This window comes from Aspergillus welwitschiae (genome assembly GCF_003344945.1).
Source record: "Aspergillus welwitschiae strain CBS 139.54b unplaced genomic scaffold BDQ94scaffold_7, whole genome shotgun sequence".
In the NCBI taxonomy this organism is placed as follows: Eukaryota; Fungi; Ascomycota; class Eurotiomycetes; order Eurotiales; family Aspergillaceae; genus Aspergillus; species Aspergillus welwitschiae.
The window spans coordinates 656,185-684,067 of NW_020798701.1; the positions used below are offsets into that span (position 1 = coordinate 656,185).

Consider the following 27,883-nt stretch of genomic DNA (forward strand, 5'->3'; position numbering starts at 1 on the left):
ACTTGCCTCTATTGCGGTGCGGTAGGTATGTACATAACGTCATAGCTAACCAAGCAGGTGTAAGCAAAGCCTTCATCTCTGAAGGATAAGGATATTGGAAAAGACGCATAGTGAGGGGAAGGCTCTAGTAGGCCATTCGAACGATATCGTATCAAAGCAAGCAACAAGTACTGTTTAGGGGAATATGAGTGCATGGTTCATGTGTCTTTGGCGCAGATTAGAGTTGGAATCATATCATAATGAATAGGAAAGCAGGCTGATTCGTAAATGTATAATTACTGAGATTCGACTTGATCGGCCCAGGAAGCCCCCGTCACTGGTGACAAGGAGTCCGACTTGAGCAAATCAGGAGTAGTGGGCGCTTCCTCACCGGCCTTCTCCTTCTCCTTCTTCTCACTCCCAGGTAGAGCAGGGAACTCAGCCTCATTACTGATGACTGGGGCAGATGCTTCAGACTTAGTGTGGCCAGAAGTTTGATCAGCAGCACCATCGGACGCTGCAATGTCTCCTCGAGGCCCGCGATGTCCACCGCGGCCACGGCCACCTCTACCACCTCCACCACCACGTCCGCGGCCGCGATGGTAAGGAGGACGGGCGTCTTCACTGGGCTCTTCGCTGGGCTGGGAATCAGAATCTCGCCGGGCGTATCCAGACACACCGCCGTGCATACCTCGTCGAAAGCCACCTCTGCCACCACGGGGATTGTAATGTTCCTCCTTCTTCTCGGCGTCCCACTCCCTTCCGTTCAGGGCACCCAGTTTGCGCAGTCGGTTACGCTCCCGCTCATTGTCCATGGCCCGGCGATGCTGGCGTTCCTGGCGTCGCTTCTCTTCAGCAACCTTCTCGCGCTCAAGGAACGAGGCTTGGTCTGCCTCAGCCCGAGCATGTGCAGCGGCAACTTTGGCAGCGTTTTCTTTGGCGGCAGCAATACGACGGGAGAGTTCTTCTTCCGTAAGTTTCGGCTGGTAGCGAGTTAGCAAGCATACATCTAGAATTCGCAGTTGCCTCTACCTTCTTTAAGCCACCTGTAGCACTTCTGTCTCCGCGAACCGCAGGCACGCGCGGTCCCTCTGCGGCAGCAGCCTGTTTGGGGTCCGCTGCCGTTGTCTCCTCTTTTCCATTCTGATCTCCCTCAGCCAGCGTCTCCGGAGTCGACCCTTCGCCACTCTTATTCTCATGCTCAGGAGCACTCTCAACGGGCTTGTTCTTCACAGGCCCTTCCCCCCGACGGCTTCCATTGTGCGACCCCCGCCCACCACGTCCTCTGCCTCGACCCCGTCCTCGCCTTTCGCCTCCACGCGACCGTGATGACGGGGTATCAGTTCGAGCTGGTTGCGCATCGCTTTCGACAACAGGAGCGGGGGAAGGTTCCGCGTGCACTTCGGGCTGAGGTTGCTGTTCTGCGGCGGGGACAGGGACAATCTCATCGTCAAAGAGGTCATCACCACCTCGAGTCTGCGCGAACTCGTCCATAGCAGGTGCGTCGGAGGTTGGATCGGTCATTATTGTGTGTGACGTGGTAGAGAAAAAGCTGGGTGCGCTCCGATCGCGGGTTCGATGCGACTGTACGCGCTCACGATGCCGGACGATACGACCAATAAAAGCGATCCGTGGTAGCTCAAGTGGTGAACCAGCGATCAAGGCTCAACGCTAGTCGCGGGGAGCAAGTCAGCTTATCGCCAGGCAGAAAGAGAACCCATCCTGTTCGATCTTCCAACGAGCAGGAGCTCACACCACCTTCAGAGTGTGCAACCACCCCATGCGCCAATCCCAACAATGTCTCGGGAAGAACAAGCCAGCTAACCTTGCTTCAAACGTGGCGCTCTGGGGGTGAACACCGCAACCCCAGATGTCGGCTCCAGCTGCGAAGGCGGTCTGCGTGTGGATCGGAGACGTTTGTTGCGGGGGTTGCGATTGATGCCTCCGGGGAGGATAGATGTAAATGACAGTGTAGGGATAAAGCACGTACAGTATAGAGATTTATTCGCCTGATCACAGATATTCTCCAGACAATTGAGGTCGAGATCGGCGAGGCTGGGAGGAGACCGCGAAGGGTGGAGGGAGACTGAACTGCTGATCGGCGGGCGCTTTTCTGCCGCATCATACCGCTGCTTTCTGCCCAGTTTAACCCTAAAGTCTCAGGCAGTCGACTCATCAAGTCCATCTGGAATACTTTCCAAGCCTTGCTCTACTTCGTCTCATATACGCTTTAGGGATATTCAATTCGTGAGACAAGTTGATGTCGCGAGAATATGGTTCATATAGTGTCATGCTACGGTGCTATCGCTAATTTGCAAACTAGACTGCAAGCCAGACCACCGTATGGTATATCATTCTGATAACTGAGTACCGCCTCCCAATAGATCGAGGGTACATGAAGCTTGCTGAAAGGTCAGAATGGAACCATTGTCCATGGTATAGATATATGACAGCAATTCAATATAAAGCAGCACTGGTATATTTGACCATAACATCATGAATCAAAGCATGTTCGTGGTAGCGATATGATCTGTAACCAACAATATCAGTAACGAGCCTGAGTCATGTATAGACTAGTTGGATACATACAAATAGCAACAACAAGTAACACTGTGGCTGCCTTGAGGCTTTGGGCACCAACAAAGCCAACTAGAAGGCTATACACGGTCTGTGCAGGGTATGAGCCGAAGAGACCTCTAAATGCAGGTACTTCTCTATATCGTTCTGCCACGTCGTCGACCATTGCCTGCAGATTCGCAGCTGCAGCCGTTTGCTTATCGGCAAGTGCTTGGGCAATCCGCATATTTGTCAGAAGATGCTCTAGGAGTTCAGTCTGCCCCAGCTGAGCGCTGCGCAGGTCCTCAGCTATCATCTGAGACCCGGTAAGGGCAGATTCAACATCACTCAGGCGCTGAAACGGTTAACTAGCTTCTTATTCTCACGAGATATCACGAACCTTGGATATATCTTGCTCTTGTTCGAGTATCTGAGCAAACCTGCCAGCAAGCCATTCCTGACACGGTCAACCTCTGGCAGCTCTATGGAAAGGCATGGCTTACTAGGGCAGAATTAAAGTTTTCTACTTTGTTAGACAGCTTTTCCATGTCACCTTGAAGGAGTGTATCCAGGTTAAAATGCAAAGAAGAAAACAATTCACTCATTGAGAGAGCATCCTGCTGTCGAGTCAGCGCCTGTTGTTGACTCCATGCTGTTCCTTCCTCGTGAAAGAGCTTCAATATGTGTTGTAACTTGCTGACATCCTCAACTGCGTTTGCTATATTCTGTCATGTGTCAACATAGCCCTAGAGAGCGTGGAAGGACTAACCCTGTCGAGGGACTCTGCACTGCCATGTAGACCCCTTATAGCAGAAACCATAGGCTCTATAATCGAGCTAACGTAGGCGCTCATGTCGAGGACCAATTTCTCGAACGTTGTTTTGAAATGCAGCTCTGTCTCCTCCATGCTATCTACCAGCTTGCTCCTCATGTCTTCAACTGCATGTATGAATTCTTTATATCGGAGAGATCCAGCTGCGGCCTCTTTCAATGCTTCCTGAAGGCCACGGTCAAGTTTGATTGAACCTTCAATAATAGATCGGTGGAGTGCGATGATTTCCTCCCTCTCGTTCTCGAATCGGGCGGCTTGGCATATAACCACAGCGTTCTGTCTACTATTACTATAAGAAGTCCACCACTGGGGTCGTGACTCTAGAGACCGGAGACAGGACTCCAGCTGTCCTTTGGTAACGGTTTCTGCAGCATTGAAGTGTGTCTTATAACCGGAGGGCAGCCTAAAGATGCCTTTCTTCTGCGGTATCCGCATAGTTATAGACTGGCATGTAGTGGGAACTGCAGCACCCGCCTCATTGAGCTCGCATATGGCAAGCCTTGCCGCGTAAATTGATCGAATGTGCTCCAGTGTCGTCAATATATGTGGGTCCGGCTGGTCAGATTCGCCCCCAATCGATTGGCAGGAACTAACCAGTTTGGAAACTGCCATTCTATTGCAAGAGGGAGAGACTTGCATTGACCGGAGAAGCCCCAGTGCATCTGAAAATAGTACTTCGCGCTGGTGGTTTCTTGATGTCAACAAAGAGGCTAGATCGACATCCGTAGCCGAGTTTCGGTCTTCGGCTCGAGAAACTTGCTAGTAGGTTAGCCTGAACCAAGCAAGATGGTTTGAGCAGGCGTACCATCCATTGAACTAGAAGCAGTGGTGACATTGCAGGCAACGAGAATTAGTACTAGGCAGCGTAACAAAGTGGAGAAAGACATTATTATGCCTGAGCTTGACGGCAGTTTTGGTTATGGCGATGTGTCGCAATTTTGGGGATATTAGCAGTAACAAAGCGCGCAGAATATGCTAATCAGTATAGCAGGTATTATCAAGCAGATGAAATAGTGGACAAGCGGTTAGATGGTATACAAGTTGCAAGCTAAAAGTACAAGAAGCAGCAGTCACGACATTAGCGACAGTCAAAGCAACAGTACGGCTGAAGCTGTAGTACAAAGAATGAGACACCCGATAATCACATCAGTACAGTGAGAGAAACATTAGAATCAACTCAAACTAGGGTAAAGGGACAATAATTCCATAGCTTCACAAATAATGTTCTGCGATGTGGAGGAAGTAAAAGGAGAGTGAGAGAGCGCCATCTATATAATTCATCACGTGATTGTGCACTAACCACATCGGGCGTGCAAGATCTCCGGACAAAATCAGTCGGCATCGGAGTTCCCAAGCACTCGTCCAAACCTCAATCCACAATTACCATCGCCATGTCATGTTACTTGTCTCAGAGCTGCTTTAGGCAGCTTGCGCGGAGTCCTTTGAGACAAGGACCTCTGCCCAACTTCCTCGTCCCTGCTTTCTCTCACCCTCTTCGGACACAACCTTTCTCGACCACGTCCCCGGTACAATCGCGAGTTGGCGGCGCCGCGATCACCGTGCCCCCGAAGGTGTCTCTGAAGTTCATCGACCTCCCTCAGCCTAAGACCAAGGCCAAGTCGGTTGACTTCCCGAACATGGCCGTTGAGGTCAAAGGACCCCTGGGTAAGGAACAATGGCAACAATTCATAACAGCGGCGTCGGAAAGCGGAGCGAGACTGACATCTGAGTGCTAGGTGAATTGTCGCTGAACATCCCTTCCTACGTGAAAATCGACTACGATGAAGCCCTTCGGAAAGCCACTCTGGCTGTTCAAGACTCAGAGATCACTCACCAGCGTGCTATGTGGGGTGCGTAACTCCGTTGGAATTAAAGTTTATTGTTGAATTATAGTTGACGGGAGATTGTCTCTAGGAACCATGCGCGCCCACCTACAGAACCACATCCTCGGAGTGTCGGAAGGTCACATTTGCATTCTGAGTTTCGTTGGTGTTGGTTACAGAGCTAGCATCGAACCCACGGCGACCACCGTTGAGCCCCAATACCCCGGTCAACAGTTCGTGTCCCTGAAGGTTGGATACTCGCACCCGATTGAGCTGGGTATTCCCCAGGGCGTCAAGGCCAGCACACCCCAGCCGACTCGTATCCTGTTGGAGAGTGTGGACAAGCAGCTTGTGACCAAGTTCGCGGCGGAGATCCGCGAATGGCGCAAGCCGGAACCTTACAAGGGCAAGGGTATCTTCGTCAACGGGGAGACGATCAAGCTCAAGGACAAGAAGATTCGGTGAAATTGGCGTCTATATCTTTGGGGAACGAAACTGTGTTTATTATTTCTGTACATGTATATCCGAGCACGGTTCTTTTGGTTCGCAATTGGTATCCTTTCTTTTTATGTACTTTTAGACGCATCTAGCGTGCACGGTCTGACAGGACTGATCGAGAATCTATTACATTCATGATAGACAATTCCCCCCCATAGTCTCCTAGCATTTACAACTTCAGAACAGTCTTCACAGCACCGATGACCTGGTCCTGGAGGGCCTTGGGGGCCGCGACAACTCCCTTGTTGGCCGCCAGGGTCCTGCCCTTGCTGAAATCCAGTCTCTGGCCGTAGATATCCGTCACTTGACCACCAGCTTCCCGCACGATCAGGTCACCAGCGGCGTGGTCCCAGATCTTCTCCTGGTAGTCCTTCTTCACCGGCAGACGCAAGTAGATGTCACCAGCACCGCGGGCAATCGAGCAGTACTTGGCCTGCGAGTCCAGACGCACACTGGGGGAGGTAATACCGAGAAGTTTAGCAACGGCGGCGTTGTCGTCCTGTGCGGAGTGACCGGCCTCGACACCCTCGCAGAACACGGCCTGAGCGATATCGGGGACGGGGCGCATGGAGATGGACTTGCTCTCAGCAAGAGCACCGTTGGTGAGGGGCCGGCTGATGGAACCAACGCCCTGGATGGCGGAGAAGAGGACACCCTTGCCAGTGCCGCTGGTCTGCTCAGCGCCGATGCCCGCAGACATGGTCTCGGCGTCGTTAACAGGCAAGTTAGGGCAGCCAATGGCACCAACCTTGACATCACCGTCTTCAATCAGACCGAGACAGACGGCGTACTGACCACCGCGCAGGAAACCCTTGGTGCCGTCAATGGGGTCCAAAGCCCAGATACGACCCTTGGCACCGCCAGCACTCTTGCCCTGGTCGATGATGTCCAGCATCGCTTCTTCGCTAGGCAGAGGGCCTCCCAGGAGGTTGTCGCTCTCAGTGTCCACCAACTTGATATCCTGAACCAGTCTCCAGATCTCGGCGCTCAGCGCCTTGTCCTCCCGAAGGCTGCTGGCCTCCTCTTCGGCGACGATCTCATCATTAGGGAAGTTCTTGCGGATGGCTTGGATGATCAGAGCCTGGGCGCCGAAGTCGCCAATGGTAACGGGTGACTTGTCATCTTTGGAGACAGTGCCCTTGGCCTTCTCGTTGAAGACCTTCTGGGTGAGGAGGGTGGCACGCTGGACGGCGAGCTCGGCAATGTAGCGTTCCTGCTGGTAGGCCATGGTGGTGGGTTGGGTATAGGAGGAGCGGGAGGGGGTGAGGTGGGGGAAAGATGGGAGCAGATGAGGGCGGGTTTTTAAGATGAAGCTGACACCCAGTAGCAGAGTGGAGCAGAGGACCAGACGGGAGAAGATGGAGATAGTACGCGGCCTGCGAATGGAGCAAGGATCTGCCGAATTCGTCGACCAGAGACCCATGGAATTGGGATACTAACGGTGGCGAATAGGTCAGCAATAGGATACGGACAGTGAGTAATCGCTATTCGAGCAGTTCCTGCGTCAAACGAGGCCCGACCACTGGGTCAGAAATGCTCGTGGGATTATCCTTCTTCAAACTCGCAGGAATGAAGCCCGGGATCGGCGTGGGCCGTGGGAGGCCCCAGGCGCAAATCAGGCACTGACTCGGAAAGTTCCCCCGCACTTATCCCAATTGGGACACGCAAGAGGGGCAGTCACGAGATCGGGATGGAATCAACACCGCATGACGTTGGAGGCGCCAGTCCGATCCTTCGTCTCTTGCAGTTGCTGCAGCTCAAACGGCTCGAACGCTGCTGGTCTGCGAGATCAATTCACGGCGGAGTCGTCTGCCAATGCAAAGCTACTGTTTTTAGTGCATCTGGTCCTTCTGTACCCCCCGCCAAGGCAGCACAGCGGCTATCCAGTTGGCCTAACACGTCACCGTTTTGCTCTTCTCCGCGTTGTGCGCTGGATTGATATCTATCTTCCTAGGCGTCGGGAAGGGTCCCTGTTGGGTAAGACCATTGTGGGCACACTCTCTTGCTCGTCCGCGGATATAATTGAGAGCACAAAGAGGACAAAGGGGGTTCAATCCGCTGCATCTCCTCTCGCGACCCACCTCTCCTTAACGGGGTCGACCCTCCTGCATGTATCGGTGACAAGTCGATACGCATGTGAGAGTTGCAAACATCGCTTTCACATATCTGAATACTTGCGGGGCTCTCTATTCCCCTCTTCGTGATTGAATATCGACTCTATACACTCGTCCGGTGCTGTCACCATGTTTCACTCATCGGTAAGTCTATTTGGCAACTTCCCGCGGCCTAAACCCATTGGCATTGAGAGCAGTGTCAATTACACAACACACAACTATCTGCAAATTCACAAGAGAAAATGTGGCTCTGCCATCCATTGATTCATGAACTAAAAGATGTACTCTCCATAGAAGCCGTATTCGGCTGTGACGGTCCAGATCGAGGTCCTCACCAGCGAACAGTATGAGGTGGAAGATTCAAGTGGAATCGTGGACCTTATCGAGGCCATTCGTATCCAGGCCAGTGGTCCTACAGAAGCGAGTCGCGCTTTGCGTAAGAAGCTGTCCGTGTGTCTACTCCCTCTGATTGAGAGCGCTCTAACGCCCTCTCAGCAAGTATGGCAATCTTCACCGCCAATTGCGAGCCCTTACGATCCTCGATTTCCTGATCCAGAATACCGGCGACCGCTTTCTGCGGGAATTTGCAGATGAGCCCTTGCTGGAACGACTACGAATCGCCGCGACCGACCCGGTTTCTGACCCTTTGGTAAAAGAGAAATGCAAACAGCTCTTTGGGCAATGGGCAGCCTCTTACAAGAACACCCCTGGGATGGAGCGGGTTACAGGTCTCTACAGACAACTACCGAAGCGTAAGCAGCCGGCTACTCAGGCAAAGGCCAAAGTGTTGCGGGATGCGGGGCAATCCGAAGAACCTTCGATGGGCCATACGGTGTCCGTATCAGCCGGAAATGGGCCAGCTACAGTTCTCAGTGGCCCCAAGCACAAGCACACCTCCAGCAAATCATCTCTTTCGTCTTTTAGGAAGGAGAAGAAGGAGAAGAAGACATTAAGCAGGTCTTTCAGCCTCGATAAAGAGAAGCCAGAGATGCTACAGACCCTCGCGTCAGCCTCCGTCGCCAGTACAAACCTCCTCAACGCTCTCAAGCTGGTTAACCGCGAAACGCAACGGGTCAGCGAAGATGCCGAAGTCCTCAACCGGTTTGAGACTTGCAAGACATTACGACGCCAAATTCTGCGATACATCCAGCACGTGGAGAGTGAGGAGTTTCTGGGTAGTTTGATTCATGCAAACGAAGAGCTAGTCACGGCACTTATGGCATTTGAAGTCCTAGACAAGAGTGTAGACTACGACAGTGATAGCGACCAGGATGTCTTGGAGACGGGGTGGACCCCTGACCGCGACGACCTCCCCGACTCATTCGCAGGGTTGGTTGTCAACCCCCCGAAGCCACCACGTCCCCCTCGTCCCTTGAGCATATCCGTACCATCCTCATCAAGGAAAGTCTACAGTGACAGCGAGTCAGAAACGGAAGACGATGACGATGAAGATAATCCATTTGGCGACCGCAACGCCATCCGCACCCCTGGCATTGAGAAGCACGAGCCTACCTGGTAGGATTCTTTTTCTTCCCAAATCTTTGAACTCAACTAACTCCCTAGCAGGAGAGAAGTTTAGAGGAACACTTTCCAACTCGCATCATATCACGTCCCATCACAACAACCTAAACCGACGACACAACTTATTCTGAAACGGCTGCACATTCTGTTTATGACAAGAGAAAGAAGTATGAATTCCGCAAGGACGGTCTAAATGTTTTGACGTCACTCTATTTCCTTTTCCTCGACCTTTGTCCGGCTGGTGTCCGCATGGCATGAGGCGCACGGGGTAGTTGTTAGAATGAATTTTCTTTGTATGAAGTAGCACCCTATGATTGATTCTGTTATACCGATGTCATGGAAAGAAATCAGTTAGGAAGGGGGCCCGAGAACCTCCAGTAAGATATTAAAGCATGTCTACCCGGTTGCAACCAGGCATACATTCACGAGGCACGCACCTACTCGTCCCTACGCTTATATATCTTTATGATGTCAAGCAAGCCACGTACTAAGAATCGAATGAACGCCATATTATAATACTAGTACCTTGACTCCAGTACAACTACTACATGGTGGGATGATGGGGTGCATGAAGAGCGTAATATAAAGCTAATAGTCTACAAGAGTTATCTACAGTTATAAAATAGTTACTAACTGTGAAAATATAGTTATATGACTGTCACAGGTATTGCTTGGTTAGCATTAGTCTATCATAAGTTACTTAACCACTAATATTTCAGTCCTATTGTATGCCAGTATGTTAGTAACTAAGCATATATATATATTAGAAACCGTCTTATATTACAACTGAGTACTTCCTAAATATTATTCTGGGGATATATATGATACTGGTACTGCCCTCAGATGCTGCAATCGACAAACAGGATTGCATGAATACCATTACAAATTGATGAAGATAGTATCTAACACTAGCAGTATCACACTATAATATGATTATCAATTATACTTTTGCAATTTCCATTTGGTATTTTTATGCAACCAAGACTTCCAAATCAGAGCATTCGCCTCAGGTACTAGTATGCTTCAGAACTCAGCAACAGACATCATCCCGCCGTATCTGTTTGGGCTTAGATCAAATAGACCCAAACTCGTAGTACTACTCGAATGAGAGGGTGATTGTAGACAAGAATTGTGTTTTACCTATCCTACATGATAGGCACAACAATGAGACCAACGCTAAATACCGAGTTCCTATTCTTCCCCACGCACAATTACATGCAATGCGATAACATTTACCAGCCCAGGCCCTTCATGCAACGAGAAATATAAACAGAGGGTGTGGAATGGTAGAAAAGACGCCAGCGGAGAAGAAACGAAGAAGATAACGGGGTATTATAGAATAACTATCGGTCACGTTTGCATGAATGGACAAGAAAGAAAAAGGAAGGAAAAGAGGTATCTTAACAAGGAGTAGGAGAACACAACCTTAATCAATCACAACACTTTCGTCTTCATCCACTCACTCGTCCCAACACCCAGGTTAAGACCATTCCGGGCCCACCATCTACGAACACGTTCTTCAGCACCGGAAACCGGGTCGGCGTCTTCGAGAGCTTCTTCGATATCGCAGGTTTTGAACTCGACGCGGAGACCGCTTCGACGCCACCATTCCAGGACATTGTCGTGGCCGTTCTTGGTGGGCCCGACGAGGACTTGGCTGTCGAATATCATTTTGGCGCCTTTCAGGCGGTGCCAGAATTCGAGGACGTGGACGTGGCCGTGGGTGCTGGCGATGCGGGCAACGGATTCACCATGGCTGTAGGGAATGCCGGAGGCGTCCCACCAGGCTAGGGAAGCGGTGCGGCCGGATTGGGCAGCAAGAAGGACGGACTTGCCGACTTTGAGGGGGATAGGGTTGGAAGGGGGTGCGTTGGCCGAGGCGGCTTTCCACCAGGCGAGGACGGCTACTCGGCCTTCGGCACTGGCGGCTTCGAGTGCGCGCTCGGTATACCGAAGTTCGAGGCCGGAGGTTCGCCACCATTCTAAGACGTTGACGAAGCCGGCGCGGGAGGCCCCATCCATTGCGTCGGCGATGTATTCTTTGTTAGGAAGGGCGGGCGCATCGCGCCACCAAGTGAGAATGTTGGGGTTTCCGTAGATGGCGGATGCGCGGTATGGGAGGTTGGTGAGTCGAGAGGTGGTCCAGAGTAGATCGAGGTGGTTTTCAGTGAGGTAAGAGAGGATGTCGGTGCGAGAGAATTTGAAGATGAGGTGGCATACAAGGTCGGAGAGGGGCTTCCATCGTGGCAGGCTGTCAATGCGCTTCTTAATTGCGGCAAAGGATCCTCTGAGGATGGTATATTCCAAGGAGGCGGGGGTCGACATCTTTAACAGGTGATTTTGCCATTCCTTCGGCACGGGCAGATTGGTTGGGATGCCAACTGCCTTTGCGATCTCCCAGTCGTGTAATTGGTCTTCGAAGATGTTGAGCCATAGCTCCATGGGTAGCGAGCGCGGGCCATTTTCCGGTTTACTGCTTCGATGCAGAAGGTGTCGCGATACCGTGGACGCCGCGTCGCCAGGCGTCTGCTCTGACATGCCGGTCGGGTATGTCGGATCTGAAAGCTGGCCAGGCTTAGTGAAGACTTGAGTGAATGAAAGGCCCAAAGTTCGTTCGAGAACCTCATGCAGTTCTTTCAGACCTTCCCATGGTAACTGAACCAGCTCCTCCGGACTGACCGATTCCCACAGCACCGGCGACACCACACTTATCCATGGCCAGAAATCTGCCACCTCTCGCAGTTGCCTTTTACTTAGCGGATGGTGCCATTCCGAGACCGTCATGCCAGGGATCAGAACTACCGGCTTGGATGACATCCAACCCCGCAGGAGCGCCAACGTCAAGGTGTTGGTCAAACCATACAGCATCGACCCCAACGCTCCGGCGTCTATCGGCGCAACCAACAGCATATCAGCCCACTCGCACAATTCCGCCGCCTTGGCCTTTAGCCATTTCCGAGCCCCAGTCTTCTTTTCGAATGTTTGACTATCCACTGTGTCCATATAATGAGGAACCTTGCTTGCGCCCGACAGAAGGGCGGAGGGCTCGTCGGTGATCAATCGTATTTCGATATCGGGATTCTGAACCAGCGATGGAAGTATGTTGTCGACGAAGGCACTCTCGGTGGAGAGGAGTAAGCGCCGCCGACGACGAGGAGAAGAGCTCGGGGCTTCTTGTATTTGATTATCTATTTGCATGGGGATCGTAGTGTTATGTTCAGTTAACTTTCCTCCCTGCTCTGTAGTGACCTCCATTTCCGTCGACCAGACACCCTTTGAAACCACCGTTGCGACACCAGTCGATGTTGAGGTGAAAGTTGCGCCAAAACCGACAGCCATCACAGTGGGGAGGGAAAGGAAAAAGAAATATGTCGCAGAGAATGATCTAAACGCAGATCCCGCGGTAATATAGTCCAGTCACGTCACGATTCGTTGGAGAGAAAAGTAAAACCGTCCAGAACCTGTCGCCTGCAGGGATTATGCAGCCAGCAAACCCCGGATTAGTCTTTTGGTGTACCGTCGAAAGGATGATATCGCAGCCAGTGCGCAAGAACGGCGAAGGAAATGCCCTGCAGCAGAAAAAGGTAAATCCACCTAGGTGACGATTGTATATAAGTCGGCCAGCCGGGGCTAGTTGTCGATCAATTGCAACCCAATGTAAGCTCTCTGTCTCCTTTTCCCTCCAGGCGAGACCAATAACTAGTAGGCCCAAGTCATGCACCGCAAGACGAGGGCAGGAACCGGACCGCACTGCGGATCTGGAGGCAGTACGTGTTGACTGACGGGTGGGCTGATCGGACAAGCTAGGGAGGAAGCGGTGTGTCGGGTGAAGCAGCAGCGGGACTTGCAGGGCGGACTAATTAGTTGTTAATGAAACCCAGTTAGCAACCGGAGCTTGGGCGTCAAGAGTCCAAGGTGTGCCGTCGCCACGTCTGCAGCGCAACTTTCAACGCCACCCAAGTTCTCGTGCAGGTATCGGTTTAAGGTGACTCGGGGATTGATTGATCGGAAAGGAGGAGATTAAGGAGAGACGGGGGGAAAGTGAGAGGAGAGGGAAAAAAAGAAGCGAAGAGGAGGAGGAGGAGAGTCGTGCCACTTCTACCTCAGTGGAGGAGGAATGTTTCGTCTTCAACTAATGGAAGATCCAGAGGCTGCGCTGGGGAGGAACTCCTGGTTCGTCTGCGGAAGAGACGGGCGCTTATTGGCGGGCGGGCGGTGGAACCTGCAGCCTCGACCCGATAATGATGTCGCTATTACTGTTCTATTCGGTAGGAATGGACGGCAGAAGTAAGAAGTACTATGTTCTCTATCTCTTACGCTGTCTGCAATTTTTACACATCGCGCCCGCAATCATCATTCTCTCTTTGTTCTATACTCTCCGCTACTCTTCCCTCCGCGCCAAGTTCGAGTGCAGCTTATGTTCGCGCATTCCCATACTGACTATCGCCCCCAGCACGCTGAGTCCCAGTAACGTCAGAAATACGGCGCGCAAAGAGTCCATATACGAATCCAACACCCCCGGGATCCAGTCTGCAGGGAGCTTCCGGATTTCCTCGAGGCTATCGCGGATCCGTCCAATCAGCTCGCCAGCATGCTCGCGATCTCCAAACCGAGACCAAAGTCCGGATTTGAGAACATTCTGGAACACGGCAGAGGCAACGGTGATGCCAATGGTGCTTCCGGTGCTGCGGAATGCGTAGGATGCGGATGTGATGACCGCATGATGCTGGTGGTCTACAGCAGAGATAAGTGCCACCAGCGTAATGGTCAGCATGCTCCCATAGGCCGTACCCATCAGGAAGAAGTAGATGAAGGGTAGCCACGACGAAGTCGTGAGTGACAGCGTGCATATCAGCACACCGGAGAGAGTCATCAGCGCCATGGACACATGGCTGAAGATCTTGTATCGTCCGGTCGACCGCATCAGGATTCCCGATCCCAGTGAGCCGAGTGAGGTTCCAATGGCTTGGGGAATCAGCCTGACGCCCGCACTCGTCGCAGACAAGCCTTGGACTTGAAAGAACAACGGCAGGTAGAACAAAAGCCCAAAAACGGCCATCGTGCTGAACCAGTTGGTCAGGCAGGCTGAAAATACCGTCCGGTCTAGAAGCAACCGGACAGGAATAACCGGTTCGGACGCAATGTTGGCCTCGACGTAGATGAAGAGGCCAAAGAATACCGCGGAGAGCGGCAACGAGACAAGAATGAGAGGGTGCGTCCACGGGACCTGGTTTCCACCAGTGTTCAGCCCCAGCAGGAGCAGAACGAGACTTGCAACCAGAGTGAGCGCTCCGAGGAAGTCAACCCGTCTCAATTTGGCGCTGTCAGTGGTCTTCACCGGCACTCGTACCGTGGCCGCTACGAGGATGCCGGACACCACGACGAAAGGGACCTGGATTAAGAAGGCCCATCGCCATCCCAGAGTGTCATTGATCCATCCTCCAAACACACCGCCCAGTCCACTTCCGGCTCCGTAGCAGATGTTACCAATGCCCTGCCACACTCCACGCTTTCGTAGAGGCACCAAGTCGGAGGTGACAAAGGTCGAAATCGCAGTTAGACCGCCACCACCGATACCGGCGATGACGCGCCCCAGTACAATAGTCCCCTCGGTTTTTGCCAGACCACATATTAGATTCCCAGCTGCGAAGAAGATATTCGAAAAGACCAGCCCAGTCCGTCGAGAGAAGATATCAGTCAGACGCCCACTCAGTGGTTGAAAGGCGGCATTGGAAATCAGGTAGGAGGTAGCGAGCCAGGACAGCAGAGTGAAGGACTGGAAGGAGGACGAGATGGGGGCAGTGAGAGTAGCGACAATTGTAGTGTCTAAAACCGTCAGCTTCAGCGAACGGGGAACCTGTAGTAGGACAGGTCATACCCAAAGCAGCCAGGAAGACTCCGACCCAGATACTTCCCAAGACTAGGATGAGCTCTTTCGAGCTGGGTTCCTCGGCCAAGGGAACTTCGGAGTCTCCCGAAGGCACTGGTTCATTCGGCGTGTGATCCCCAAGGAGGGGCGTCTGTTCAGACACCGGCTCTCCTCGAGGTTCATCAGGAGCCCCTGTTCTGGATTGATCAACGCGCATACCTGTACCACCAATATTCCTGTCGTGTATACAACAACGGTGGACCGGTGGGTTGGGTTTAGGTTGGTTGGTGAGCAACTTGGCCGAGCGGCGGTTATTCGGGCGGCGGTCCGATAAAGAGCGGGCGATAACGCGACCGATCATTTGCCGCTTCCAAGCTTATCGACGTCCACCATGACGGCCGTCTCTGCTTCGTAGCTTTCGGCAGAGTGAAGCTCTCGGCGAATCCCAGAGCTCTCAGAATGGGGCGGTCGGACACTTGCCCTTCCACGGTTATTGCTTGAACCTTGATGTGAGCTATCCTCGACTTTGGCGGGTTTCTGACCATGGCTCTCTAGACCCGGTCGTATTTACGATGGATCAGACTTGAACAGACTCTTGGTCTAGTTCCCTTCTCTTCCCCCTCACCCCCTGATCCGGCGAACAGGTCTTACTCTCACAATCTCTTCAGGCAAACAGGCAAGTCCTATTTTTGCACTCGACCTATCATTCTATTTCTGGCCTGGTCAGTCATTTCACCTAGTATAGTGTAGACAACAACTCGTTCGTCACTGGACACCGACTGCAAGCATGAACGGAGCATTCAATGTACGTGACATGGAATATTAGACACGGCTGAAAGCGAGAACCATACATACAGTCTTAACGAGTGCTGCACACACCATGTCGGCCGACTGTTGAACAAAGGCCTATGGACTCGCAAACGGCGCACCGCCAAGATTCTCGCTTGCTAACGGGCGCATCGTGCATGCAGAGATGAAACAAACTAACAATATACGAAGATTTGAAGGAGTCAACCGGACCTTCTAAGATAGAGTGCTCCAGCAATTTCCAACTCTCAGAACACCACCACCACGGCTATGTGAGTCCATTGACCTGAAGTAGGGCAATTTCCGTGCCCTATATACAAGGTCCCCACCCACGGCAACCCAATTCATCTAATAGTCCCAAATAAGCGCAGAATAAGGATTGTTCGCGAAAGTAAAAGTGGGGCCGTGATGGTCGACTAGATCCTCGTACATTTTCTCTGTCGGGGTTTTATTGACAGCGCTTGGTCATTCTCACGATAAGGGTTGCCCCTGAAAGGAGGGCCATCGGAAAAGTCGATCCAGGAGGAAGAGGAGTAAAAAAAAAAAAAAGAGATGCAGTACTTTCTCCTGACTCGCAACTTTGAACCCCCTGGCGCTTGGACAGGAAGTAAGTGCGATGGTCTCCATAATTCGAGTAGCTAAATTGCTATTCTTGAGAAGCAGCCACCACTGCAAGAACAGGATAGTCGAGCCGGGATCAACTGCTCCGTTGGCAATAGATGCGCGAACCGAGGGTTACTAACGCGGCGGGGTGCCGATGCACTTGCCCATCCCTCGTATATTAACTCCCTAGATAGAGTAGTTGCTTGGATAGACCCAGGGGTAGCTAGAGGATTAGTTAGTTTAGTTAGTTGTCATGACTAATAGGTAAGCCTTTAGATGACGGCACCAGTGGATCAGCAGCAGTGGTCGGCGGGGGCATGGAGAGGGGGGGAGATGAGGCAGGACGTCGTAGTTACTAGGAAAAGGGTCCTGAAGCGAAAAGAAAGGAGGCATCGAAGAGCAGATTAAGGGCGCTGGCGATCAACATCAGGACCGTGCCCCCCGTCACGTGGAGGACACATAACTACGGCCATATGAAGCCTTCTTTTTTTCCCTCTTTCTTGTCCTTGTCTTCTGTGTTTTGACTTTCTTTGTTCTCTGTACTACACTTTCCTGCTGCATCTCCCCGCTGTGGTTGTTGATCCTTCCATTCACCATCCCAAACTACTCGTGTATACCGAACTTCCCCTCCTTTATCTACTACCCCTCCAACTGTCACCATGCCTGGTGAGTGAAACCCCGCAGATCATCTTGCGTGCGCGCGTATGGACTGCTCAACTGACCCTGCATCCCAGCCTTCCTCAAGAACATCAAGAACAAGCTCAAGGCTATCTTCAAGAAGAAGAAGACTGCCGAGGAGAACCCTGAAGGCGCTGCTGCTCCTGCTGATAACACTCCTGGTACGTTTTGCGACTGTCACGCAGTTCTTCACGACCGCTTACTGACCATGCCATGATGCAGCCGCCGACAAGCCCGCTGAGCCTCAGTCCGAAGGTGTTTCTGCCGCTCCCCCGACCCTCGAGGTGACGGAGACCCCGGCTGGCGAGGCAAAGCCTGAGACGGAAACCCATGCGGAAGCCGCTGCTGGTGCATCTGAGGCCGCTGCTAAGCCCGCTGAGACTGCTGGAGACGCAGCTGGTAAGTCGAGCAGTTCCCGCAATGATCAGTTGAGATGGATGACTGACAGACCATGCGCAGACAAAGAAACCAAATAATCTGCCTCTCGGCTCCAGCTGATGCAGCTCCCTGCATGCATCATCCACTCCTTCGCCGTGCATAATTTCCTTCCCTTTGCATCTTCTCATACCCCAGCATAGACTGCTCTGATTTCATTTTGTTCTTCTCTTGATATCCACCTTTCATATACCCTGTACTGCTTTCAATAGCCATGCGTATCCGCATAGTCTAATAATTCAGTCTGTCCGCGTGAAGCAAGTATTTCAATCTCTCGCAGTGTATTCTGTAGTAAAATCAAGAAGATCTGATCAATCAAATCCATGATTCGATATCAACCTGGGTATCATAAGCGGAAACTGAGCTAGAAGAACATACACTCAATAAAATAACCAATCCCGTCAATCGCTGCCCTCATCCGAAGACACATCCACATCCATCTGACCAGCCGGAGCCTCACCACCACCAGCCGCAGCAGCAGCGGCGGCCTTAGCAGCCTTCTCCTCTCTCGCCTTCTGCCTCCGCTTGATCTTCTTCTCGCGATTCTTCCGGTTCCGCTTCTCCGCCTCCAACAACTTCTTCTCCTCCTCTTTCTTCTTTCTCTCGTCCGCAGCGGAGACCCGCTTCCGCAACTGAATCCGCCGCTTCTTGCCCGGCTTCTTCAAAGACGTCGGCGCCCTCTCCGCAGGGTCCTTCTCGCACGTCACCGCCGCACCCTTACCCTTCTTCTCACTCTTCAGCGTAACAACCCTCCACGGGAGATGACACCCAGGCTAGAGCGCAGAAAGTGTCAGCAAAAACATCCACTCAACCACTCAACCACCCCAATAGAGCTCAAGATAGTAAAAAAAAAAAAGTAGACTTACCCACTCCACACCAGCAAACCCCACCACCTGCAACCCCGAAACAGCCACGTCCTCAAACTGTCTCCTCTTCTCCCTCAACCTCTCCTCTTCCAGCCGTAACTCATCCTCCTTAACCCCAGCCATCGCCCCCGGCGCAGAGAAATAGTACCCCCATCCGCGAAACGGATTCACAAAGCGTCCATCTTCCACTCCCACGGCGCCGGGCGTGGGTGAGCGTACCCGGATGCGTAATTTCTGGGCTTGAGTTGTGCTGGACTCGACAGCTGCTTGCTCTTCCTTTTTAGAGTCGGATTTTGTGGGGGCGCTGAACAGTCGGAACTCGAACTCTTGTTCTTCGTCTTCGTCGGGGTTGGCTTCGGTCGTTGGTTGCGGAGATGGGTCGGGTTGTGGCGCGAGGAGGGCGTCGATGTCTAGGAGGGCGCCGAGACGTTGGTGGACGTCTGTGAGGGAGGATTCTGGGGGTGGAGAGGGGGAGGGGGAGGTGGATGTTCGGGATAGGAGTTCTTCGCGACGGACGCTGTGGTTGGGGCGTTGGTTAGTGGGTTTGAAGTTGGAATTGAGGCTAGTAGGTTGGTGTATTTGACGTACCGCTTTGCGCTGGGGAGGTCGAACATGTCTGTCTGTCTGCTTTTGCGTGGGATTGAGTGTTTGGCAGAGGAGAGTGGTGGATGACAGCTGGGGTTGATGGTGTTGCGGTGGTGGAGTGAAAATTGTCGGCGGATGTGGTGAGTGCTTATTTCCACGGGCGGGTGTAGTGCGGCCACGGGTTCGGAGGATTGATGGGTTTCTCTTTATCTCTACGGGGAAGAGTGGATTGATATTGGACTTCATACGTTTACTACTTTTTCTTTTCAATGTTAAAGTGTATGTGATATGCTACAGTGGGGGTTTGCTCCAGCATACGTGTAGAATGTATACATCTGTTGTGCTCTTTAGGACTGCTTGCGAATAATGCATTTGGGATCTATGTATCTATGCTATATCACTTCCAGTGATAGGCGCAAATAAATCCATGCGACCAGTAGCTAGTTGTATAGGCTTTGTTCGAGCTACAAAGGTAACGATTACCGAGCTAAGATGCCCCCTGATTTAGTCGACTCTGAGGGTTCAAGATCATACGACGACATGATTGTTCCACCAGGCATGTGATAGTATAACCCTCTGGTGACCTGCGAATCTTCTGGCATACCATGCAACGCAACATAAACTTAGTATCTGAGGCCATTGCTGCTTACACTTTGAAGATGGTTGATCAGAGATAGATTTCAGTGACTATCATTCAGGACATTCCAAGGCACTCATACTTAATACTTGTACCCGATTCCGATGACATCGGCTCGCACGGGCCACTCCCAACCCACCGAATTATCCAAACCGTCACTCCTTCAAGTCAGTGACCCAAGATCTCAATCACCCACCCAACCAACCTCGCATTCCACCTTCGCAAATCATCTCCGCTTGAGCATCACCGCCCGGCGCGTTTTTACATCCAATTCAACATCCAGACGCTCATTCCAGTCATTCATTCGCCTCGCACTTTTTTCACCAGAGCCCGACACTACTACCGTTCATAATCAAGCCGTTCCAACCACTACCACCTACCGTCACTGAACATCTCCCCTGCGCCTCCACCTCTATTCCGCCGATCTGATCAGCACAAATGGGTATCTGCGCCTCATGTCTAGGACGTAATCGTCAGGAACCCCACGATGTAAGTTCATTCCTATATTTCTTTGCCGAAAAACAAGCGCACGCAACCAACACTCCTCCCTCCCTTTGCGCTTGACATCATCAACCCTCTTCGATCCATCATCTAGATGCCAAAACTAACTTATCTCTATCACCACAGCCCAACCACCCCGAATCTTCCCGCCTCCTCGATGAAGACATCTACCAACCGGGCTACGGTTACGGCGCCCTCCACCAAAGCACTCAAGGCAATCACCCAGACCCCAGCTACCTGAAGCGCGAACGAGAAGCCCTCGAAGCAATCTGCCAGCGGACATCAGAGTGAGCCACCCTTCACCACCAGTATGACTGAGATAGAGTATAGTCCAATATTGATAACGTGCAACAGTTCCGTTATCGACATCTGGTCCCTCCAACCCCAACCGCATCTCCAACCTCGCGCCACCCTCCCCAGCACTGTCCCCCCTCCTTCATCCTCCGATGGCGAGGCGCCGCCCGTGAAAGTAATAACGACCGACTCGACACCGGCCCGTTCAAAGAAACATTCCTCTCCGGCTGCGAAGGCGGGCGGCACGGTCCCGAAACATTGGGGCGAGGTGGTGATAAATACGCGCAAGAATCGGTCGCGGCCGGGATCGAGTACGGACGAAGACGGTGCTGCTAAGAGAGATGTGTTTGGAGTGTTGAAGGTTACATGACCGATATAACTATTTAAAATGGGGGAGGGTTGCGCAGATGATGGCAGGTCAAATGTGATAGGTGTCGTGTGGTGGTGTGTTATCGGGGGCGCTACTACTAGATGAAACACGGCAAGGCAGTGGATGGACGGACTTCTGGACGAACGTGATGGACAGGCGTGACAACACTTATCGCATTTGACGTGTTTGATTGTTTTTCACCTTTTTACCCCCTTCTTTTTGATTCTTTTTTTTTTTTTTTTTTTTTTTTTTTTTTTTTTTTTTTTTTTTTTTTTTTTTTTTTTTTTCTACTGCTTTCTTGTGCAGCTTTTTTCTACATCATCCCCTTAATACCCCTTTTCCTTTTCTTCGCGCATCGCGATGGGTCGCCGGCGACGACGGGGTCAACTCTTCTGTTCTTCTCCCTTTAGCCATCGGCGCTTTTCTTTACATTCCTCTTCTTGACTTCTACTTCTTCTATTTCTATACCCTTGTTCTGTGCCTAGGCTGATGCCTGCGGCTTTTACTACTTCCTCCACCGAGCTTTCATTGTGCATTTCCTTTGTTCGAACCTGTCTTGTCTAGTCTGGTTGGGTTGGATCGCAGATCGCTCTTAACTTCAGTACAGCAGCACTGCTAGTAAACAGCTGAAAATAAAACGTTTGCTGTATGATATGAAACGTACGCAACATCTTTAACAACGGGCTATGTATGCTAGGCTATGCTACTAATAGTAGTGGATCTAAATAGAGTATAACAATAATGCTCCCATTAGCGATATACAGTCTTTATGTTGGAACATCTGCGAGAGGTGGAGAGTTGAACAGACCGCGGAAGTCGCTGGTATCAAAGAGATACGGATCGACAGACGGTCGACTTCCTGCTATTTCACCCCTCCAACGCTACATGATCCGATCGCCCATTAGCCCACCTTCTCGTGACCATCGTAGTCGATTGCTGCACCTTGAATGACAGAACTCCGCCAGAAACGCCTTTCCGCCTGACACCCGAGAGAAAGCAGGAATAGTAAACACCGAAAACAGATAATAGACAACAATGCCTATGCAATATACTGGTGTGCAATGTCCAAGCCAAGACGCGAATGGTCTAAGACAGACTGGAGCGCGGCAGATTTAGACGTCGTCCATCGTACCGGCTGGCTCTTCGCCGCCGGACTCGTAACTGCCTGCCGAGCTCAGTTCGTCTTCCGACTCTGTGTCTTCCCCGGCTTCATCGACAGCCTCTTTGCTGGCGTACTTGGCCACGTACTCTGGTGACATGTCAGCTAAGAATGACGAAGTATGTCGCATATGATGTGGCAACGTACCCTTGACCTTTGCCTCGTAGCTCTTTGGCTCCCGCATGAGCATAGCAGCTGCTTCGCCGTTGAGAGGGTCCGAAGGGTTGGGGTAGCGCAGGAGCTGAGGAAGGAAGACCTCGAAGATGTTGATCATATCGTACATGGGCGACCATGTTTGATTTATGACATCCAAACAAACGGAACCCGACCTGGGCAGCTGGGATTAGCCGTTGGACACAAGATTTGTCGAAGTTGTCTTACAGCTCATCGATGTTCGGGTGGAATATCCGGTTCACAAATCCGATACTCGGGCTCTTGTATGGGTACTGGTCGGGTAGTTCGACGTGGATCTTCCAGTGGCCACCGGCGAAGGGTGCTGGCTATGTCAGCAGGTTTGATTTGCCATAGTCGGAAATTGTATGGATCTTACTCTCTTCAGGTCCCTTAAAACGTACGTAGAACTCTTGCCTAACAAAGCGAGTAGTCAATATCAATCGTGCATATGACGATTGTAGGGCAAGCAGAGTCTGCATACACTGCAAATCAAAGTCAGTGTCCGATGGTCGGTGGCAAAAGACTGAGTGCACTTACTGTTATCATTGACCAGAGTCACCTCATAATCACTCATCAACCTATGCGAAACATCAGCACAAGTCCCGCTGAAATCTGTTGACCTGTCCCATATCCGAAATTGCGTGCTCATTCCAACCCAAGTTGAGGTGGAGTATGATAGGTGCCGGATACGGGGAAGGGTGCGTACATCCTGCCAAAATATCAGTCAGTCAGCTATCAGGTATGAGCGCAGCAGCAGTACGAGGGCGTACTTCATGACCTATATGTGGACAAATCCCAAGCGTTAGTCCTTCCGCCACCACTTTCGCCGCAAGGGCATGAGGGGTACCGAGGGGAGGGGTACTCACATCTGTCTCAATTCTCCGCTTCGGGCTACTCATTTTGAATGACTTGCAGATAAGGCAACTATAACGGTATACGAAGTCCTCGAGTCTGTCGACACCGAGATATCTAGGATCAAAGGCGAATTGCGCAAGTGGTTGAACTGACACTATCCCCAAGGTCGAAGCGGGGAAGGAATGAGCGGGGCGACTCTGAGTAGAAATAGGGCAGATCGAAGGAAGCGGTGTAAAAGTGCGGGCGAGAGGGATCGCAGTAAGGAGGGAATAAGAGGACTGAGGAAAGAGAGAAGAAGTGAGCAAGGCTGGGGAGAGAGAAGGTGTTGCTGGACTGGAAGGCAGTGGGCGAGTTGATGCGGGAGGATTGGGGGGAGGAAAGGGAAGAGAGGGAACTTAAAGAATAGAATGGGTGGTGGTACGTAGTATGACTGATAGCGGGGACACGGGGGGGATGAGGTGACGGGCTCTGGTAATGACCGGTAAGAGTGGTCACTGGCAGCGCTTCCACCCAGTCATTCGGCGCGTATCAATCAATGTTCCAGTCAGCTGGCCCCGGAGTCACGTTCTCAATGTATTTATAGTTTCTGTACGTAAAGATTCTGTTGTCATGTTACTGGAGACCCCGAAATTTCTCTGTCTGCTCGTAATGAATAGTCATGGCCCTCTCCCACTGCCAATAGTTCTCTTGTCTACGCATTGACAGGGCTACCCGATGCCCAAAATTCAATCTAGCCGGCCGGGAATGGATGATCGTCGCTAATGGGTCCCCTAGCGGAACGCCGAGGAACAATACTGATCTCAACAGTAACTATGCTAGTTATCTGATCCAGGAACAGTATTGCTTCGTTTCTCCAATTTTCACATCCAACCCATTCCATGCGTATATTTTATTTGTCTGAAAGTCAGAAAGCCTGGTTCAGTGTAGATTGACCAAGAGTCAAGACAACGCGAGTGTTCCGAACAATGTAGACAAGGGCCCGATGTTATGCATGCATCATCGCTACCTCATGGCACTAGAGTCGAAATCGCAGTGGGTCTTTCTCGGTTGGCACTTGACAGATGTAACTCTGCCCGAAAAAGTATCTAATCCGTTTGTCGGAGCAGGTGAAATCGTGCTCCTATAGTAGTACTTACTATACTGATCAGATAGTCAAGATGTTGCTTGGTTGAATAGGAGCGTACCTCTGAGGCGATGAAGTATCCGGATTGGCTGGCAATCGCCCCTGCTTATCATGTACCTTGGCAGCCCTGAAGATTCGCTTTGTTCTTCACGTCCGACTTTACCATGGTAGAGAAACCGTTGATGGATGGATGATGGTGCCTGCCACTTGATTGGACCACCTCCCTGCCTCAGGTGTCCATCGGCGCCTAGCCAGGGAATGGAACATCAACAACTCGCATCAACCTCAGCATCAACACCAACAGTCTTCTGCAAACCATTCCTTTCCATTCCTTATCACCCATCGCTGATTTTACTCATACTACATCGTCTGTTGTTCTTTTTGCTCATTCAGCCTCGAGCACAAGTCGCGCTACACAGCGTTAACCCCCTATCGCTAGACATGGATTCCCCTTCGCCCCAGGGCCCCTCGGCCCAAAACTCACCCAAACCCGACCAGGCCAAACTCGCTCACAGACCAGCCAATCGTAAACAATCTTCTGATTCTTCTTCGAATACCCAAAATGCACCTATACCAGACGACAAGCACGGTGCGGACTTACCAATGACCATGTCCGCCTCGGTGGTGCTAACCAGCTTACCCCGCGATGCCCACCAAGCATTGGCGGATGCTGAGGCTGTCGATAGGGGCAAAGGCAAGTAAAACCCTCTGGTCATCATCTACTACGAGTGCTATCACGTATCCACTGCCTCGAATTGTTTTGAATTCTTTCTCGCTCGAAAGTCAGCTTTTTCCGAGCTCCAAACTGGCCCCTCACTTTCCTAGTAACGTCATGTGGCTTATCGGGACAAGCCATATACTTGTCCGAAAACTAACAGTGCAGCAGTTACCGTGCGCTTTCAGCCACTGCCTTCAGCTCCCATCCTGAAGAACCGCGTGTTCAAGATTAGTGCCTCGCAAAAGTTCGAAACAGTCGTGAAATTTCTCAGGAAGAAGCTGGACTGTAAAGAATCCGACTCGGTTTTCTGTTATGTCAACAGTGTATTTGCCCCTGGGTTAGACGAAGGTGTTGGTGGGTTGTGGAGGGTAAGCCGCCTTGATACGTGGATTTGAGCCACCCATTTACTGACAGCATTCAGTGTTTCAAGACTGACGAGCAACTTATCGTTGCTTACTCTATGACGCCCGCTTTTGGCTGATGGGGAGCAAAGGTCGATGTGTATTAGTGCAACAGCTGTCTTGACTATTTACAGGTAATCTTCCTAAACCAAATCCGCCTCACCAAGCTAACATGGAATGAGATTAGAAAGGCAACTGTGCACAAAAATTGTCAAAGTTTATTTGACAATATATAAGAATTTTGGACATGAACACGAAATACCAAGGTATCACTGAAACGACTTGCTGGACATGATATGCATGATATTATGCTTGAGAAAAAAAAAAGATTTATCAGTGAACGCTCACAGGATGAGACAATATGGCTCTGAGTCGGGGTCGCGAGCAATTAGTCCTTGCCGAAGTGCTCAATGGCCTTTTCAAACTCGGCCAATTCTTCCTTCGCAATAGGGTAGGTGTATTCTTCGGAAGGATACGCCCGGCTCTTAACCTCTTCACGGTATTGTTGAATTCCTTTGATAGCCTCTCCCCAGACGTCGCCATACTTCTTGACGAATTTGGGAAGGAACCGGCCCGGGGGGTAGTTTCCGATCATATCAATTTGAACCAGGACTTGTCCGGAGCATCCGTTTCCAGCACCGATGCCAATCGTGGGGATACGCAACTTCTTAGTAATGAGGGCGGCAATCTCAGCAGGCACGGCTTCCAGAACCATCATGAATGCGCCAGCTTCCTGGACGGCCAAGGCATCTTTCAACAGCCTCACTGCGCTGGCGGTCGTTTTGCCTTGAACCCTGAATCCTCCAAGAGCGTGTTGACGTTGAGGCGTAAGCCCGATGTGACCGCAAACAGGGATACCGGCCTGCGTGATACGTTTGATGGACGGAGCCATCTCCGCACCACCCTCGAGCTTGATAGCCTGAACGCGACCCTCCTTCACGATGCGGATGGCAGACTGAACAGCCTGCTCGGGGGAAACTTCATATGACCCCATGGGGAGATCTGCGACCTGCGCCGAAATCACACGTTAATCTCGACAGACTCAAGAAGGACGGTAAGAATACGAACCGTGAATGCACTCTTGACAGCACGCGCGACACTCCGACAATGCAACAACATCTCATCCATGAGGATCTCACTTGTGTCCTCCATGCCGAGGGCAACCATGGCCAAGCTGTCACCGACCAGGACCACGTCCATCCCCGCCATTTCCGCGACATGGCCACTGGGGAAGTCATGCGCCGTAAGCATCGTAATTGGCTCCCCTTTCTTGTAAAGATTCCGTAACGTCTGCATGGTCACCTTCTTTCGGGGATTGGCCGAGGCGGCCCCCAGCGGAGAATGAGAGCTATACCGCTTCTGAAGCTCTGTTGGAGAAGGAGTGGCAATGGCATGTCGGCCGGCGAGAACCGAGAAGACGGGAGTGGATGCAGCCCGACAGCGAACGGACGACCGCGCCAAAGGCACTAGCAATTGCGCCGAGAATCTTGAAGCCATGATGATAGCAGTAAGCCGAGTATAATTGAAAGACGAAGCAAGATTGGGTCTTCCAAAAAGGAGAGAGAAAAGCGACGACACTAGTCGCCCCTGAAGAGGCGAATCTAGGGAAAGCTGGAGGCAAACAGCAAAAAGCCGAGAGCAGCAAACACGCAGGTACGCAAAGCACCGACGGGCGTGGAAAGAACCAAGTCGGAGAACGGAGCGGCGGGCAAAAAAAAAGGGCTAATGTCGTCACTACCCGGAAGCAAATCAAAAAAAAATTTAAGGGCAGATAAAAAAGAGTTCCTTCAGATTCTGGATCGTTATCAAAGGGAACTTATTCAATACCCCACATAAACCCTGGCACAATGGTTGACACAAGAAGAACACACAAGAGTTCACCAAAAAGAGTTCAGCTGCAAAGTAAATCAAGACTTTTCTCACATAACCACGCGCCACCCCACGACCCGTCTGCCTTATATAACCACACCCTGGTATAGATGATGCCGCGTAGTCCGGATCATCCACCAGAAACATGAGAGTTCAACCTTAGTTAATAATTTAGTGTCAATCCCCCAACATTTCGGCATTATTCACACTTTTCCCGATTCGGATGAATTATGCCCGCCTTAGGGCGTAGTAGCTGCGCTGTCATTGGTCCATCGGATACTTACTTTTGTACATGCAGGATTGTGGCGCGGAGAGGAGATTCCACTGCTTTCTTTTCTGTTTTTCCGGACCGAGGACTTGCATCGTGGGCCGAGGTTTGCGCGAGTCAGTTCTTCTACCTACGCTGTACTTTGTATCATTGAATGTTGTTAGTCTTATAAGATTCATGTGGTTTCCTTTTGCTGCAAGAATTAACTTCGATGGTAGGAGTGTACACTGTAGGCCACGTGCATTCTAATGTAGTAGTAGGTTCCATTTCTATGGCTACAGCCTATGTTATAGCTACAATTATAGCTATAAGGCTAGTAGTAGTAGTAGTAGTAGTATAGTGACACAC

The 27,883-nt window shown here is 51.4% G+C and overlaps 12 protein-coding genes across 12 annotated transcripts; 5 read left to right on the forward strand and 7 right to left on the reverse strand.

Annotated features, from left to right (window-relative positions):
* Window positions 1-109: 109 nt before the first annotated feature.
* On the reverse strand, window positions 110-1,651 carry BDQ94DRAFT_121929 (uncharacterized protein). Its single transcript, XM_026763789.1, has 2 exons — window positions 1,012-1,651; window positions 110-962 (listed from the first exon to the last, which is right to left on the reverse strand). Exons 1-2 carry the CDS (start codon window positions 1,501-1,503, stop codon window positions 276-278), a joined length of 1,179 nt encoding a protein of 392 aa, XP_026629286.1. The 5' UTR covers window positions 1,504-1,651; the 3' UTR covers window positions 110-275.
* Window positions 1,652-2,480: 829 nt separating this feature from the next.
* BDQ94DRAFT_167883 (putative nuclear membrane fusion protein Kar5) lies at window positions 2,481-3,802 on the reverse strand (the record flags this gene model as incomplete). Its single annotated transcript, XM_026770922.1, has 5 exons — window positions 2,481-2,509; window positions 2,569-2,890; window positions 2,936-2,992; window positions 3,039-3,260; window positions 3,305-3,802. 5 exons carry the CDS (start codon window positions 3,800-3,802, stop codon window positions 2,481-2,483), a joined length of 1,128 nt encoding a protein of 375 aa, XP_026629287.1.
* A 956-nt stretch (window positions 3,803-4,758) lies between these two features.
* On the forward strand, window positions 4,759-5,655 carry BDQ94DRAFT_167884 (mitochondrial 54S ribosomal protein uL6m; the record flags this gene model as incomplete). Its single annotated transcript, XM_026770923.1, has 3 exons — window positions 4,759-5,032; window positions 5,104-5,217; window positions 5,282-5,655. The coding sequence occupies 3 exons, from the start codon at window positions 4,759-4,761 to the stop codon at window positions 5,653-5,655; spliced, it is 762 nt and encodes a 253-aa protein (XP_026629288.1).
* Window positions 5,656-5,756: 101 nt separating this feature from the next.
* On the reverse strand, window positions 5,757-7,243 carry BDQ94DRAFT_121952 (3'(2'),5'-bisphosphate nucleotidase). The gene has a single exon (XM_026763790.1). It carries the CDS (start codon window positions 7,109-7,111, stop codon window positions 5,858-5,860), a length of 1,254 nt encoding a protein of 417 aa, XP_026629289.1. The 5' UTR covers window positions 7,112-7,243; the 3' UTR covers window positions 5,757-5,857.
* Window positions 7,244-7,434: 191 nt separating this feature from the next.
* On the forward strand, window positions 7,435-9,921 carry BDQ94DRAFT_138815 (LSB5 family protein). The gene is made up of 4 exons (XM_026765312.1): window positions 7,435-7,946; window positions 8,097-8,248; window positions 8,298-9,317; window positions 9,369-9,921. Exons 1-4 carry the CDS (start codon window positions 7,932-7,934, stop codon window positions 9,379-9,381), a joined length of 1,200 nt encoding a protein of 399 aa, XP_026629290.1. The 5' UTR covers window positions 7,435-7,931; the 3' UTR covers window positions 9,382-9,921.
* A 498-nt stretch (window positions 9,922-10,419) lies between these two features.
* Window positions 10,420-15,553, reverse strand: BDQ94DRAFT_157780 (MFS general substrate transporter; the record flags this gene model as incomplete). The annotated part of the gene is made up of 5 exons (XM_026768805.1): window positions 10,420-10,463; window positions 10,787-12,511; window positions 13,761-15,149; window positions 15,202-15,285; window positions 15,412-15,553. The coding sequence occupies 5 exons, from the start codon at window positions 15,551-15,553 to the stop codon at window positions 10,420-10,422; spliced, it is 3,384 nt and encodes a 1,127-aa protein (XP_026629291.1).
* A 1,530-nt stretch (window positions 15,554-17,083) lies between these two features.
* Window positions 17,084-17,653, forward strand: BDQ94DRAFT_138822 (uncharacterized protein; the record flags this gene model as incomplete). The annotated part of the gene is made up of 3 exons (XM_026765313.1): window positions 17,084-17,268; window positions 17,337-17,441; window positions 17,503-17,653. Coding segments are annotated over 2 exons (258 nt in total), but the record flags the coding sequence as incomplete, so codon positions are not given.
* Window positions 17,654-17,969: 316 nt separating this feature from the next.
* Window positions 17,970-19,363, reverse strand: BDQ94DRAFT_138827 (DUF2011 domain-containing protein). Its single transcript, XM_026765314.1, has 4 exons — window positions 19,170-19,363; window positions 18,582-19,098; window positions 18,094-18,488; window positions 17,970-18,022 (listed from the first exon to the last, which is right to left on the reverse strand). The coding sequence occupies exons 1-3, from the start codon at window positions 19,193-19,195 to the stop codon at window positions 18,117-18,119; spliced, it is 915 nt and encodes a 304-aa protein (XP_026629293.1). The 5' UTR covers window positions 19,196-19,363; the 3' UTR covers window positions 17,970-18,022; window positions 18,094-18,116.
* An 878-nt stretch (window positions 19,364-20,241) lies between these two features.
* Window positions 20,242-20,968, forward strand: BDQ94DRAFT_167891 (LAMTOR1/MEH1 family protein; the record flags this gene model as incomplete). The annotated part of the gene is made up of 3 exons (XM_026770924.1): window positions 20,242-20,292; window positions 20,431-20,591; window positions 20,659-20,968. 3 exons carry the CDS (start codon window positions 20,242-20,244, stop codon window positions 20,966-20,968), a joined length of 522 nt encoding a protein of 173 aa, XP_026629294.1.
* Window positions 20,969-21,635: 667 nt separating this feature from the next.
* On the reverse strand, window positions 21,636-23,518 carry BDQ94DRAFT_138832 (E2 ubiquitin-conjugating protein UBC8). Its single transcript, XM_026765315.1, has 6 exons — window positions 23,168-23,518; window positions 22,839-23,079; window positions 22,678-22,716; window positions 22,509-22,623; window positions 22,275-22,456; window positions 21,636-22,217 (listed from the first exon to the last, which is right to left on the reverse strand). The coding sequence occupies exons 2-6, from the start codon at window positions 22,948-22,950 to the stop codon at window positions 22,081-22,083; spliced, it is 585 nt and encodes a 194-aa protein (XP_026629295.1). The 5' UTR covers window positions 22,951-23,079; window positions 23,168-23,518; the 3' UTR covers window positions 21,636-22,080.
* Window positions 23,519-24,587: 1,069 nt separating this feature from the next.
* BDQ94DRAFT_122086 (ubiquitin-like protein ATG12) lies at window positions 24,588-25,643 on the forward strand. The gene is made up of 4 exons (XM_026763791.1): window positions 24,588-24,973; window positions 25,166-25,365; window positions 25,419-25,532; window positions 25,581-25,643. The coding sequence occupies exons 1-3, from the start codon at window positions 24,721-24,723 to the stop codon at window positions 25,476-25,478; spliced, it is 513 nt and encodes a 170-aa protein (XP_026629296.1). The 5' UTR covers window positions 24,588-24,720; the 3' UTR covers window positions 25,479-25,532; window positions 25,581-25,643.
* Window positions 25,644-25,786: 143 nt separating this feature from the next.
* BDQ94DRAFT_157783 (3-methyl-2-oxobutanoate hydroxymethyltransferase ECM31) lies at window positions 25,787-26,895 on the reverse strand (the record flags this gene model as incomplete). The annotated part of the gene is made up of 2 exons (XM_026768806.1): window positions 25,787-26,407; window positions 26,467-26,895. 2 exons carry the CDS (start codon window positions 26,893-26,895, stop codon window positions 25,787-25,789), a joined length of 1,050 nt encoding a protein of 349 aa, XP_026629297.1.
* Between the last annotated feature and the right edge of the window lie 988 nt (window positions 26,896-27,883).